Here is a 14,387-nt window from a genome sequence, read left to right as displayed (position 1 = left end):
GTAGTAAAAGTTGATTACCTGGACCGGGGTTGTGGCTCAGTGGTAGGCACTGGATTCAATCCTCAGAACCACATAATTAATTGAAGTGAAAATAAAGATGTTATGCTCATCTACATTTTTTTAAAAAAAGTTAATTACCTTACTGGTATGACTAGTTGATGGAGTTTATAAAGAAATCAAAATTTTAACTGATGTTAGTTTTTTTATTTATTTTTTTATTTTATTGGTTGTTCAAAACATTACAAAGATTGCAGAATCACATTGGTTACACATCCAGATTTTTACAAGATGCCCTATTAGTAACTGTTGTATTCTGCTACCTTTCCTATCCTCTACTATCCCCCCTCCCCTCCCCTCCCATCTTCTCTCTCTACCCCATCTACTGTAATTCATTTCTCTCCTTGTTTTTTTTTTCCCCATTCCCCTCACAACCTCTTATATGTAATTTTATATAACATTGAGGGTCTCCTTCCATTTCCATGCAGTTTCCCTTTTCTCCCCCTTTCCCTCCCACCTCATGTCTCTGTTTAATGTTAATCTTTTCCTCCTGTTCTTCCTCCCATTTTCTGTTCTTAGTTGCTCTCATTATATCAAAGAAGACATTTGGCATTTGTTTTTTAGGGATTGGCTAGCTTCACTTAGCATAATCTGCTCTAGTGCCATCCATTTCCCTGCAAATTCCATGATTTTGTCATTTTTTAGTGCTGCGTAGTACTCCATTGTATATAAATGCCACATTTTTTTTATCCATTCATTTATTGAAGGGCATCTGGGTTGGTTCCACAGTCTAGCTATTGTGAATTGTGTTGCTATGAACATCGATGTGGCAGTATCCCTGTAGTATTCTCTTTTAAGGTCTTCAGGGAATAGTCCGAGAAGGGCAATAGCTGGGTCAAATGGTGGTTCCATTCCCAGCTTTCCCAGGAATCTTCATACTGCTTTCCAAATTGGCCGCTCCAATTTGCAGTCCCACCAGCAATGTACAAGTTACCCTTTTCCCCACATCCTCGCCAGCACTTATTGTTGTTTGACTTCATAATGGCTGCCAATCTTACTGGAGTGAGATGGTATCTTAGGGTGGTTTTGATTTGCATTTCTCTGACTGCTAGAGATGGTGACCATTTTTTCATGTACTTGTTGATTGATTGTATGTCCTCCTCTGAGAAGTGTCTGTTCAGGTCCTTGGCCCATTTGTTGATTGGGTTATTTGTTTTCTTATTGTTTAATTTTTTGAGTTCTTTGTATACTCTGGATATTAGGGCTCTATCTGAAGTGTGAGGAGTAAAAATTTGTTCCCAAGATGTTTTAATCAATGACTTTTATAATTAAACTTTCATGAAATTAATTTTTTAAGTTATTATACTATATTGGCTTTGCTTTCCAATGATGTCAAAATTTGAGTAATTTTTTAAAATATTTTGTTTTAGTTGTAGTTGGACACAATACCTTTATTTTATTTCTATGTGGTGCTGAGGATTGAACCCAGCACCCCGCATTACAGGTTCTTTTATAAAATTGTGTTGATTAAGATATTAAATTGGAGTTGCTTACTCCACTTGTCAATGGGCTGCGTGTAGAACTTAGTGTCAAAAGATTAAATGTATTAGGGATGTTAGATTACTATTTCAGATATATTGATAAGGAACTAAAATGTGCTTGGAGATAAGAAAATAATACATAGTTTATCTGAACCATCATTTGAACTAAAACTTTGTTTTTCTGTGAGAAAATTTTTACATGGCGCTTTGTGAAAATGTCTCAAGTCCTTTTATTGTCGCATGGAACTATGAAGATTCCCTGAAGCCCATGTTCTACCAGATTCAAAAATCCTTTTTGAAGTTGCTGAAATAGTTTCTAATTTAAGAATCATGAGCAAAGAGAAGAGATGGTGGAAGACAAATTTTTATCCTCCCTTTTGTGGTGGGCTGCAGAAGCCAGGCATGGGGAGGGTTGTGTATTAACAGTACCTATTCTCCTTTATTATGGTATTTCTTTTGATATTTGAAATAATTTTAAAGGATAAAAGCCAAATCACTATCAATATATAAATTTAATGTGAAACAGTATAAGGTAGCTGGATAAATGAGTAAAAACAAGAGAGACAGGGTATCGAATGGATAAATTAAATGCACATATTTGTGCAATGCAGTATTATTTGGCATTAAAAAAATAAATTAAGTAATTTATTTACAACGTGGATTAAAAACATTGTTATGTTAAAGCCAATCACACAAAAACACATTGGATGACTTTAACATATATGAAATATACAAGATGGTCAAATTCAGAGGGACACAAAGTAGATTAAATGTTTACCCAGAGCTAGGAGTGAAGGGTAACTTGATGGTAACAGCTGAAAGGTAAAGGGATTCCTTTTTGGGTAATAGTTAAAAGAAACTCTTGAATATACTAAAAGCCATCGGAGTGTTCTAAAAGGGTGGATTTTATAGTATGTGGATTATATCTCAGTAAATCCATTTTTTTAAAAATCTAAGATAATGAAGTCAAATTCTTTTGTCTTTCTGCTCTAGCTATCCTAGTTCGCTGCTTCCTCTCATTGTGGCCCCGGATGACTGCTATAAAACAGGATGTCAGATTTCCAGTTCAGGCCATCATGTTCAAAGCAAAATGGTGATCTGAGAATCCCTTTGTCAGTGAGGATGTTTGTTGAAGCCTCCAGCAGAATTCCCAGATGTCTTATTAGTCAGGAGGAATAGAAGACTAGCTTAGACCAATCATAGTTCAACTCTGGTTGATTAAGAAGGACAGGAAGAAATCAAAGCCAATGGCTATCAGATATCAGAGCAAACTGCCATGTAGTGTGGGATCCAATGACCTCAGCACTTTATGGGAAGCTTCTTTGGAGGTTATGGCTATTAATGGGAAAATTATTCTGACATTTGTTAGAACAGTAAGGAAGAAGACTTTATTTGAGACTGATAGGAGTTGCCTCTGTTGTAATAGAGACAGATGAGCTAGGTTCCAAATACAATAAGGACAAGTAAGGATTTATAGCCAATGAAGAGGTTAATAGATGGAAAACTAGAGATATCAAGTATAAGGGATCCTTGCAAAACTGACCTAACAGAATTCTTGCCAAAGACAGGTCAAAGACTTACACATCAAAAGTGGGGAATGAGGAACTTGCTTAGTTATCAAGGATAGGGAGATTCTTGCTAAGATTGAGTAATAGAGGTCTGGCATGGACAGGAGACCACATAAGGACAAGGTTAAGGCTTAGTTGAGAAGAGAGCTCAGAGAATCCTGGATTAAACTTTGATCAAAAGAGAAACCTGTCTTTACTCAGGTTTAACGTTTTCCTTTTTTTTTTAGCATTTTATTAAAAGCTGACAAGTTTAAATCAAATAATTTTATCTGCTCTTCAATGCAGTATAGGTTGTCCTCCCCCCCCCCCCCCCCCCCGCCACTGCTTCTACTTCAGAAAGTATGATGTGCACCTCTTCACTTAAACAAATCTGGCCTGGGATTGTAGCTTAGTGGTAGAGCACTTGCCTAGCACATGTTAGGCACTGGGTCAATCCTCAGCACCACATAAAAAAATAAATAAAGTAAAGGTATTGTGTCCATTTATAACTACAAAAATTATTTTTAAAAATTAACAAATATTACAATATATTATCTTCATTTATGTTTTCTTTAAATAAGATATAGTGTATAATCTTTGTTAATTATGGAAATCAGACCTTCATTTAACAGGAACATGATAAATTTCAGTAAATAGTATAATTTTGAACACATGCATTTTTTGTAACTTCTAGAAAACCTGAACCCACCATAACCAAGACACTGATTATTACCAGGACCTGGCATTTCACATACTGCTCAAATAATTTAAAATCTAACAATGTGGTTACAATTTTGATTAGAAAAAAGTCAAGATAGTTAAAATGCATGTATAGCACATTTTTAAATGCAAATCTATGCAATTCCTAACTTAAGAACCTAAAAGAATCCTAGAAGTTCATCTGTTACATAGATATTTTGGTACTCTGAACACCTTTCCTCCTAGGAATCAACATCATAATGATGGTTTTTTATCTTAGTCTCAAGAGCCTGTTTAGCCAGTTGTGTAATTTACCTTTATAATATTAATAGTAACCACAATCCTTTCCAAAGCACTAACTTCGAAGAATTGGGGAGCTAGGAACTTGAGCTTTGGCATAAGTGGTTCTGGTAGTGATGGGAAGTTGGGTGACATCAGTGGAGGGAACAATGGCAGAAATGGCTTGCTTAGGAAGAGAAAGGGAGTGCATCTTAGACTAGGGATACAGTGATCTTAGTTTATGAATCCAAACTGGATAGTTGTAAATGCACCTTAAAAACACTTCAACTTGACATGTACTTTTTGAAAGCCTTATCACAGTAAATATAGCTCTTAAGGCAAACATGTACTTTATTAAAGTGATTCAGTTGCCATGACAACACATCCAGAATTTATAGCTTCTTGTTTTTGAGAGGGCTCTATTTCCACTTTGTGAGGCACCAAAATCCAAGGCTAAAGTTCTTACCAGCCTCTAATCTCATTGTATGAAGAACTTCTGTTATTTAGAAAATTTAGGCATACAAAATATAGCTTGCAAAATCAGTCTTGTCACATTACAGTCATATGCATTAATTTTAAATACATATTTTTCAAATTTCTCTCTCTCTCTCTCTCTCTCTCTCTCTCTCTCTCTCTCTCTCTCTCTCTCTCTCTTCTTAAGGTCAAAGGAGCCGTCACAGCACCCCAAAGAAAGTATTTCTGTCTCTTGTTTGGTTGTTTCACGCAGCCCAGTTAGCCGAGTTCCCCTGAAGTGACACCTGAGAGTTTTAGTCATGAGCAACCTGGCATTCCGCCTGTCATCTCTATACAAAACATTTAAGTAACTAGCTTTTAACAGTTAGAATATACTATATCCATGTTTAAAATTAATTTATCCTATCCACTTTAAATTCAATTCCTATTTAAGTCACTTCATGTTGACTTCTTACTCTTAGTATGTAATTTTTCCTAAAGTTAACTGATAAAAGCATATTCAATCTGAGCTTTCATGATTTTTCATTCTTCTACCACACAATTTCTTCATATTTCCCTCTGTTCTTTCAGACATTCCTCCTGTACTCTTGATCCTGTCACTCCAGGCTCTTCTGGAATCTTCTCTACCTCAAAAAAAGCCAAATGCCCTTATTTTCTATTTCTCCTAGCCTGTTCTCTTCTTTAACTGCCTGTTAGTAAGCCTACTAAGTTCCTTAAGTTAAAAAGTAAATAAACCCGGGCTGGGGATATAGCTCAGTTGGTAGAGTGCTTGCCTTGCATGCACAAAGCCCTGGGTTCTATCCCCAGAGTCAAATAAATAAATAAATAAACAAACCCACCCACCCACCCATCTGAGCAAGGTGGCACATGCCTGTAATCTCAACTATATGAGAGGCTGAGGCAAGAAGATCAAAAGTTCAAGGCCAGCCTGGACAACTTAATGAGATCCTATCTCAAAATTCTAAAAAGCGGGGCTGGAGTTGTAGCTCAGTGGCAGAACGCTTGTCTAGCATGTTTGAGGCTCTATGTTCAATCCTCTGCATCACATAAAAACAAATAACTCAAAAAAAAAAAAAGTAAAAAATGGTTGGAGATATAGCACAGAAGAAGAGTACCTCTGGGTTCAATCCCTAGTCCTATCAAAAAATAAACAGGCAAACAAATTTTCCTTAAATCTTAACTTCAGTCTCAGACTTCTTATTCTTCTGCAGTCTTTCCTTTAAAAAAAAAAAAAACATTATTTTAAAAAAAAAATTTTTAGTTATAGATGAACACAATACCTTTATTTTGTTTATTTATTTTTATGTGCTGCTAGGATTGAACCCAGTGTCTCACATGTGCTAGGCAAGCGCTCTACCACTGAGCTACAACCCCAAAATACCATTTTTTTAAAAAAATTTTACTTTCTGTTTTTTCTTTAACTCTACACAGTCTTCTTTAAGACTTTTTTGAAAGTCAACTTCTAAGCAAAACTATCTACCCCTTCTACCACACCCTGCTTGACTAACCCCTTTCCATGTTGTGCTTTATTTTCTTTTTCTTTCTAATTATTGTCTTGTTCTTGTTTTACCTCTCATTTCTCACCTCTTCTCCCTCTTTTTTTCACATGCCCCTTACATATTGACTTCTACTTCCTTATAGAAAGTAGAAGAAAGCAGCTAAAAGTTGTGAGACCTACTGATGTTAATACAGAGACTTGCTGATTTTTGAGGCATTTTTTTTTTGCTTTAAAAATGACATGATTCTTAAATAAAATTTTTATGACATTAATATAGTTTAACTTTTAATATTTAGGCAGGTGCAGTAAAGGATTATATTAAGATGATACTTCAGAATGATTCACTTAAGTTTCTGGTTTTTGCTCACCATTTAAGCATGCTCCAAGCTTGCACAGAAGCAGTCATTGAAAACAAGGTATGTTGACTTTGTTATGTAAAATAATTTTTAGAAAGCAAATTTGTACTATTCTAAAAATTACTTGTAGTCTCATAATTTAGGTAGGATATTCCCCCCTTCTTCAGATGTTTTATAAAATTTATTATTTTAGAAATAATGTATTATTAAATTTTTTTTCAAATTATACAAATGCTATATTATTATGATGTACTATTTTATCTTTCATGCCAATTTTTAAATTTTCCTTTGATAAATTTATTTGAATTCATTAATCATAGGTTGCTTGGAAACAGTAATGTGAATTCTGTTTTTTTCCTAGATATACCATTTGAGAGTAGTATGTTCTTTAACAATTAAAAGTTAAAATTTTTGTTTATCTGCATGGTGTCCTTTGAATGTGGGTTATGTAGACGAAAAAAGGAATCCAGCCAGTATTATCAACTAAATACTTTTACACCTTTTAAACTTCCAGGCAGTATAGTCTATAGAAAATGATTGATAAGATTTAGTATAGATGAATTTGAAACAGATGGCCCATGTGACTTACCAGATTAGTGCCACCAAATAAGCTGGCTCTACCACATTTTCTTCAGTCAACCTTAATTTCCAATGGTTCTGTCAGCGACAGCATCATCCATTTTTTTTCCCACATTTATACCTGCCATCTATTCTCTTTAAATGATGAGAACTTCTAGAGATGTTCAGAAATGGCCTAAAGAAATTCTCTGACAAATATGTAAGCTTGCTAGACATGCAACAACAAAGCCACTTGTCATTATAGGTCATTTTTTTAAAATCAGGAATAAAGCCATGTTTTTAAAAAAAAATCTTTATATCAATTTTTTTTAAATGTTACTCCTGTGTCATTTATTTATTTATTGTGGTGCTGGGGATTAAACCCAAGACCTTGTGCATGTGAGGCAAGCAATCTACCAACTGAGCTATCTCCCCAGCCCCTTTGTATCGTTTTTTAAGAATTAACTATTATGTTCATTAACATTAGCCAAAGAAGTAGTCCTAGTGTTTCCTCCATAGAGCACATAGAGAACAATGTAATAAAGTGTTATACATTAAAAGGTACTTTCTCATTGATTATTCTATAGTATCTATACAACACCTTGTGAGGTGTTAATTAAACTTAGAAATAATTTTTAAGTGATAGAGCACTAAAATTAGGTTCATAATATTTTCTTATTCTAGAAAATTATTAGAATCTATTCCAAGTATAACGGTCTGCCTCTTTTTCCCACATTCATTTTACTAGTATGTTTAGAATCTCATTTAGCTTTACTATATTTTACTAAAAGTTAAAAATGTAGGTACTCATGGGTTAGAAAGTGATTTTCTCCCAAACTTTCTTATAAACTGTGTATTTTTTTTAGAAAGACCCTTAGAAGATTTTATAATCTCTCTTAATGAATAATAAATGGATTTTTAGTTTTTTTATTATTTGCTTTCTGGAGATAAAGTTAATAGTTGATATTCTATTTGATATTAACTTGAATTATTCTCTTTTAAAAGTGAATATTTCTATGTCTCAACTATGTAAGGCCATACTTTCTGTAGACGTGCATATTTGAATGAGACTATTTGAAATTTAAGGCTCATAGTTGTTTTTATGAAGGTGGATTATTAGTTATTTTTAGCTTTTCAAACACTTCTTTGTCACAACTGAAATTATTCTTAAAGACAGCACTGTTCAGTTTAATAATATTTCTCAACTTTTAAAAAAATATATGTGGGTATCTTATTTCACCACCTGAATGGAGATGACCATATCATATTTTTCTTTGCATTTTAACATTGTGAAAAAAGAGAACTCAAGGGCCATATTTCCCAGTTAATATTTGAGCTGTATTTCAGTGTTACATTCAGTACTCTTCTTGAATCCTTGCTATGTGTGCAGAGTCATCTTTGTTCTAGCATGTCTGACTATGCTTTTACATTGGAATCAGTGATTCTATAACTTTAAAGTTAGTCTGATCCATTGTTTAAAGGTTGCATATCAATTTACATAGAATTTTTTTTTCTTTTTTGGTACCAGGGATTAAACTCAGGGGCACTCGACCACTGAGCACCCCAGCCCTATTTTGTATTTTATTTAGAGATAGGATCTCACTGAGTTGCTTATTAGCACCTTGCTTTTTTTTTTTTTTTTAGTTCTACATGGACACAATATCTCTATTTTGTTTATTTAATTTTTTTATGTGGTGCTAGGATCAAACCCAGTGCCTCATGTGTGGGAGGCAAGCACTCTTCCCCTGAGCTATAACCCCAGCCCAGCACCTCCCTTTTTGCTGAGGGTTGCTTTGAACTCACAATTCTCCTGTCTCAGCCTCCCAAGCCGCTGGAATTACAGGCTTGCGCCATCGTGCCCAACCAGTTTACATAGAATTTTACTAAAAATAACCATTACCTTAATTCAAAAAAGATGTGTGGAGCTCCTGTTGTATACAAGGCATTTTCCTTGATAGTGATGATATAAAGATGAATTAGATGTAGACCCTATCTTTAAGTAGGCTTTTAATTAAAAAATAAGACATACACTAGTATGGCAGTATGTAAAAACGTGGATGTATAACCGATGTGATTCTGCAATCTGTATACGGGGTAAAAACGGGAGTTCATAACCCACTTGAATCAAATGTATGAAATATGATATGTCAAGAGCTATGTAATGTTTTGAATAATAAAAAAAGAAATAATAAAAAAAGAAAAAGAAAAAAAAAGAAATTGGACCTGGGGATGTGTCTCAGTGGTAGAACTCTTGCCTAGCATGTGTAAGGCACCGAGTTTGATTCTCAGCACCACATAAAAATAAGTAAATAAACTAAAAGTACTGTGTCCATCTTCAACTAAAAAAAAAAAAGTTAAAAATAATATAATAATATAAGAAGCTATAATATAAGAAGCTATTAAGAAACTTGGTAATAGTTTTTTTATAAAACATTTGCCAACCTGTCATCTTAACTAATTTCCATTATTTTGTATGACCATAAAATAAGCAGTACAGTTTATAATATGAGAAGGATGCATACGGGCTTGACCTAATTTTGCCATTTATCTTGTTGATGCCAGACTCGCTACATTAGGATAGATGGAAGTGTTCCATCTTCAGAAAGGATACATCTGGTTAATCAATTTCAAAACGATCCTGATACTCGTGTGGCTATTCTAAGCATTCAGGCTGCTGGTCAGGTAAGAAATTTCAAGTCTCAATTTGATATGAAAATGTCACTGAGATAATAAAAAGGCCATTAACCATAATTTTGGTTTGTAAACTATAGTGTAATTTTTGGTTTGTCACTGGTTTTGCTATAAGTAGCTTTATATCTGGATTCTAGTTTTAATATTTATTCTATTTTAGAGAATGCTAAAAAGTATAATAGAAAGAAGCCTCAACATTTTTGACTCAAATCTTCCTAAATTTTCAAGTAAAGAATTACCCAGCAGAGTATAGTTAATTTGATTGTAGTGCTTTACTATGACCTTTTTTCCTTCCTTTGAATTTTCTCAAAACTTTGTTATACCACTTATCTTACTTGGTTATGTTTCATTGATCTGTGAGACAACATGATCTGGGAGGGAGAAATTCTTTTGTCCAAGAACTTGTTATAGAGTGCTCTGATGTGTAAATAAATAAAAACTCAGATTAAGAGTGACTTAAACATTAAAAATTTCATTCTCTCTTAGAGTCCAATCCTAGAATGGTGGTTCCACAAAATCCTTAGGACCCATGCCTCTTCTGGCTTTCTGCTTTACCACTCCAAACAAGTATCTGTAGTCTAAGAGGGCTGCTAGAACTTCTCCATCATATCTGTAATTCAGGCAATTGCCTGAAGGAAGACCCACTACATCTTCTCACTGGCTTGTAGTTAGTCCCATGGTCACTTCAAACTTACAAGGGAAGCTGGAAAGAGTAGTCTTTATTCCCAGTACCCCTGATAAAATCCAGGTGTTATGTTATGGAGGAATAAGAGAAGAATAAATATTAGGGAAAGCAATGACAGTCTTAGCCACACTATATTGAGGGGATCTTTCTGTACTTTTTTTCTCCTATATTCTAAAATATTCCTACGTAAGTGTTTTAAGTCAGTACATTCAACATACGGAAAACTGATTGAGAGTACTTCTGTGCCTGCAACCTAATATATAGCAAAGATCTGCTTCTACTCAGCTAAATGATTTAAATAAAATTGTATATATAGGGCTGGGGTTGTGGCTCAGTGGTAGAGTGCTTGCGTAGCATACATGAGGCACTGGGTTCGATCCTCAGCACCACATAAATGTAAAATAAAGATATTGTGTTGATTAAAACTAAAAAATAAATATATTTTTAAAAATAAAATTGTATATATATAAATTCTGAGGATGAAGCATTTCTGGAACTCACAAGGATATTCAAATTAAAGGGAAGGTTATCTCAATACTTCTGTCATGTTGCATTGTATGTCCAGTAATCTGAGCTCAGTATCTGTTAATAGTATTCCAGATATAGAAATACTAAGAAAAGCTTAAAATTAGAAATGGAGTATTTATAGCAAGGTAGGTAATACGTAGGAGAAAACCAGGCAGGACAGCCTGGGACTTTTTCAAATTAAAAATACAAATAAAAAATAAATGACTTTTTGAAGTTAAGAATGTACAAGTCACTCCCAAATTATTCAAAGCTGTGCTCCTGAAGACCTGTTATAATTCAAGACTCTTATACTTTGAAGACTGATATCTTCATAGGAATAAAGGAAAGTAGGAAGAGCTTTGTTCTTAGCACTGAGAATCTTACATTATAGGTTAACAGCTCTCAGGATGATATACAGGGGTTGGGGATATAGATCAGTTGGTGGAGTGCTTGCCTCAAATGCACAAGGCCCTGGGTTCAATCCGCAGCACCACCAAAAAAAAAAAAAAAAAAAAGATGCCAGTGATCTTGACAGCATATTTTCCTTTATTCTTATATGGTCATGTGATCCTTTTTACAAGTTTAAAGGTATTCCTCTCTAAATGCTGCTTCTTATTTTTCAGCATCATCTCTAATATTTGGTAGTACATTTGGTCCTAAATAGCAGTGGATTTCAACATTGTGTTTATTCGGCTCTATCCAATTTTATAAAGTGACTGGTTTTCAATGAAATTTTCAGCTTGAGACCTAGTGCCCCATTAAATGAATCTAATATGAGTTTGTTATATGACACAAAAACATTTTAAGTTAAAATAATATCATCACAAAAACTACTCACTCATAGAACTTTCAATGCATGTGAACAACACCATGGATTATACCATCTTCCTAAAGGTTGGTAGATTTTCTGACTACTACCTAACATCGTTTACTACTATATGGCCATAGTATAAACATTGTTTACATCTCATTCAGTCTACCAACTTTAACATCATGCATCTTTGACACAATTTTTATTTGAGGAAATTTGCATTATTTCATATTGTTTATACAATAAGACAGTTCATATTTTTATGTCACACTATTTCAAATTCATGCAAAATGCAATTACAAAAAAATGCTGTTGCATTATATATATTGAGACATAAAGCACTAAACTTCAGTGTCTTCAGGATGTATCATGAGAAATTTCACAGGTAGAAAAAAGTATCACTGAAGACATGATTTTCTTACTTTATAGTACTGCAGTTTGAATTAAATGAAGAGGATGTCGATACTCTCTGCCTAGTTGCTATGGATACCATGTGTTAAAAATTATATTCACCTTTATTATATATTTTATTAGATTTTCCAGTGATAAAGTGAATCCAGTCTTCATCAAAGAATGAAGTGATTTTGTTTATGTATATCCATCAACCTGAAACATTTTGAAACATCAAAATGTCTTTTAAACATATTTTTTGTAGTTCACTTGGCTGCCTTACAATAAGCAATCTTTTAACTTTTTTGAATCTTCTTAATTTGGCTTAAAATGAACAACTGATTTGTTTCTAAGTCCTCTGATGATCTCCATTTAACATATTCAGAAAGACTTTATTGTATATGACTGTTGTGCTACAATTTTTAATTTATTTGCATCTCAGTTTCTTCACTATCTTTTGCTTAGGGTTTAACATTTACTGCTGCAAGTCATGTTGTATTTGCTGAATTGTACTGGGACCCTGGACATATAAAACAAGCAGAAGACCGTGCTCACCGAATTGGGCAGTGCAGTTCTGTGACTATTCACTACCTTATTGCAAATGGGACTCTGGACACCCTTATGTGGGGAATGCTGAATCGAAAGGTAGAACTTGCATTTAAACCAAGTTACTAACTTGCTTATTATGGTCTATAGCCTGAATCAGTTAAGAAGCTGAGGTTTGGGCTGGGGATGTGGCTCAAGTGGTATTGCGTTCAACTAGCATGTGTGAGGCACTGGGTTCAATTCTCAGCACCACATAAAAATAAAATAAAGATATTGTGTCCACCTTTAAAAAAAAAGCTGACATTTAATGTCTTCAGGCAAAGTATACCAAGGTAATGATAATAGAGATCATAATGCTTACCACTGATTCTACTGCTTCAGAACTAGAAGAATAGGATCAGCTAGCAAGGAACCTAATATTTGAAACTCCAAGTTCTTTTTGTAGCCTAAGACTAAATCCTTTCCAGAAAGATTCTTGAGTTCTGATCTAATATTAGACAAAGGACATCCTTACCCAGACCCTAGAAAAGTTAGGAATGAGCTGAATATGGTGGCACACACCTGTAATCTCAGGGACTCAGGACATTGAGGTAGGAGTATCACAATTCAAGGCTAGTCTGGGCCAGTTAGTGAGACCTTGTATCCAAGTAAAAATAAAAAGAACGAGGGATATAGCTCAGTGGAAAAGTATACTGGGATCCAATCCCCAGTACCCAAAATAAAAAAGAAAAGTTAGGAATGGCATTCTTTGCTCTGTTCTCTAAACTATCTCTTCTCCCTAATCTTGAAGGATGTTTATAGAAAGGGCTTGACTAAGTATTAGAGGATTTCTGTCTTAATAAGTGCTGTTGTAACAAAATACTACATACTGTTGACACAAGGGCAATAGAAATTTATTCCTCACAGTTGGGGAGGTTAGAAGTTTGAGATCATGGTGCCAGCATGGTTGGATTCTGATGAGGGCCCTCTTCCAAGTTGTAGTCTGCCAGCTTCTTGTATCTTCACATGATAGAAAGAGAACTCTCTGGGGTCCATTTTATAAGTGTAGTATTCCCATTCATGAAGGCTCCACCTTTACCACATTATCACTTCCCAAAGTTCCAGCCTCCTAATATCATCACATCGGGAGCCAGAATTACATCTTAATGGATTTTGGGAGGCAGCATAAATATTCATTCTGTTGTAGTATTTTTCAATCATTGAGTATAGATATTCAAAATGGCCTATTATCTCTAAGTTAAAATTCAAAGCATATAAATATTAAAAGCTTTTATGAGAAAAGCAAATATTGTAATGTTTCTAGTTAGATCTTTCCCTCATTAAGCATAGAAATCATTGAGATGGTAATTTGGTTGTAATTTTGAATATATCACTAAAGTTGGAATAGTAATATTCTCTTAGTGGATAACTTATGGTTTAAATGCAAAATCAAGTTACTACTTAATGAATGTCATCTGCGAGATAAACTGTTGTAAAATTCATATGTTTTTTCATCTTACAGGTCCGGGTCACTGGGAGCACATTAAATGGTAGGAAGGAACAGCTTCAGGCTGAAGAAGATGATAAGGAAAAATGGGATTTCCTGCATTTTGCTGAAGCATGGACTCCAAATGACAATTTTGAAGAGCTCAGGAAGGAAGTTTTGTTCACTCATGTAAGATGATTTGACTTGTTCTTTTCTACTTTTTTTAATATCCTGAAAATATAACTTTATCTTATATGGTTTTAAGTAGTAACTCAATTATTCAATGCTCTTAAAAGGGGTCTTAAAGCTGGAAAACCTCATAGAACAAAAATTAACATTGATC

The 14,387-nt window shown here is 34.1% G+C and overlaps 1 protein-coding gene across 1 annotated transcript in view; it reads left to right on the top strand.

Moving 5' to 3' along the window:
- Positions 1-14,387, top strand: part of Zranb3 (zinc finger RANBP2-type containing 3) — a 116,071-nt gene that overhangs the window by 42,903 nt on the left and 58,781 nt on the right. The window contains exons 6-9 of the mRNA XM_026389034.2: positions 6,332-6,451; positions 9,512-9,631; positions 12,499-12,678; positions 14,081-14,233. Of these exons, the coding sequence (XP_026244819.2) occupies positions 6,332-6,451; positions 9,512-9,631; positions 12,499-12,678; positions 14,081-14,233 (573 nt within the window). The remainder of the gene's footprint in view (positions 1-6,331; positions 6,452-9,511; positions 9,632-12,498; positions 12,679-14,080; positions 14,234-14,387) is intronic.

Source organism: Urocitellus parryii, chromosome 1 (genome assembly GCF_045843805.1).
Source record: "Urocitellus parryii isolate mUroPar1 chromosome 1, mUroPar1.hap1, whole genome shotgun sequence".
Taxonomy (NCBI): Eukaryota; Metazoa; Chordata; class Mammalia; order Rodentia; family Sciuridae; genus Urocitellus; species Urocitellus parryii.
This window is presented reverse-complemented; position numbering and strand designations above follow the sequence as displayed.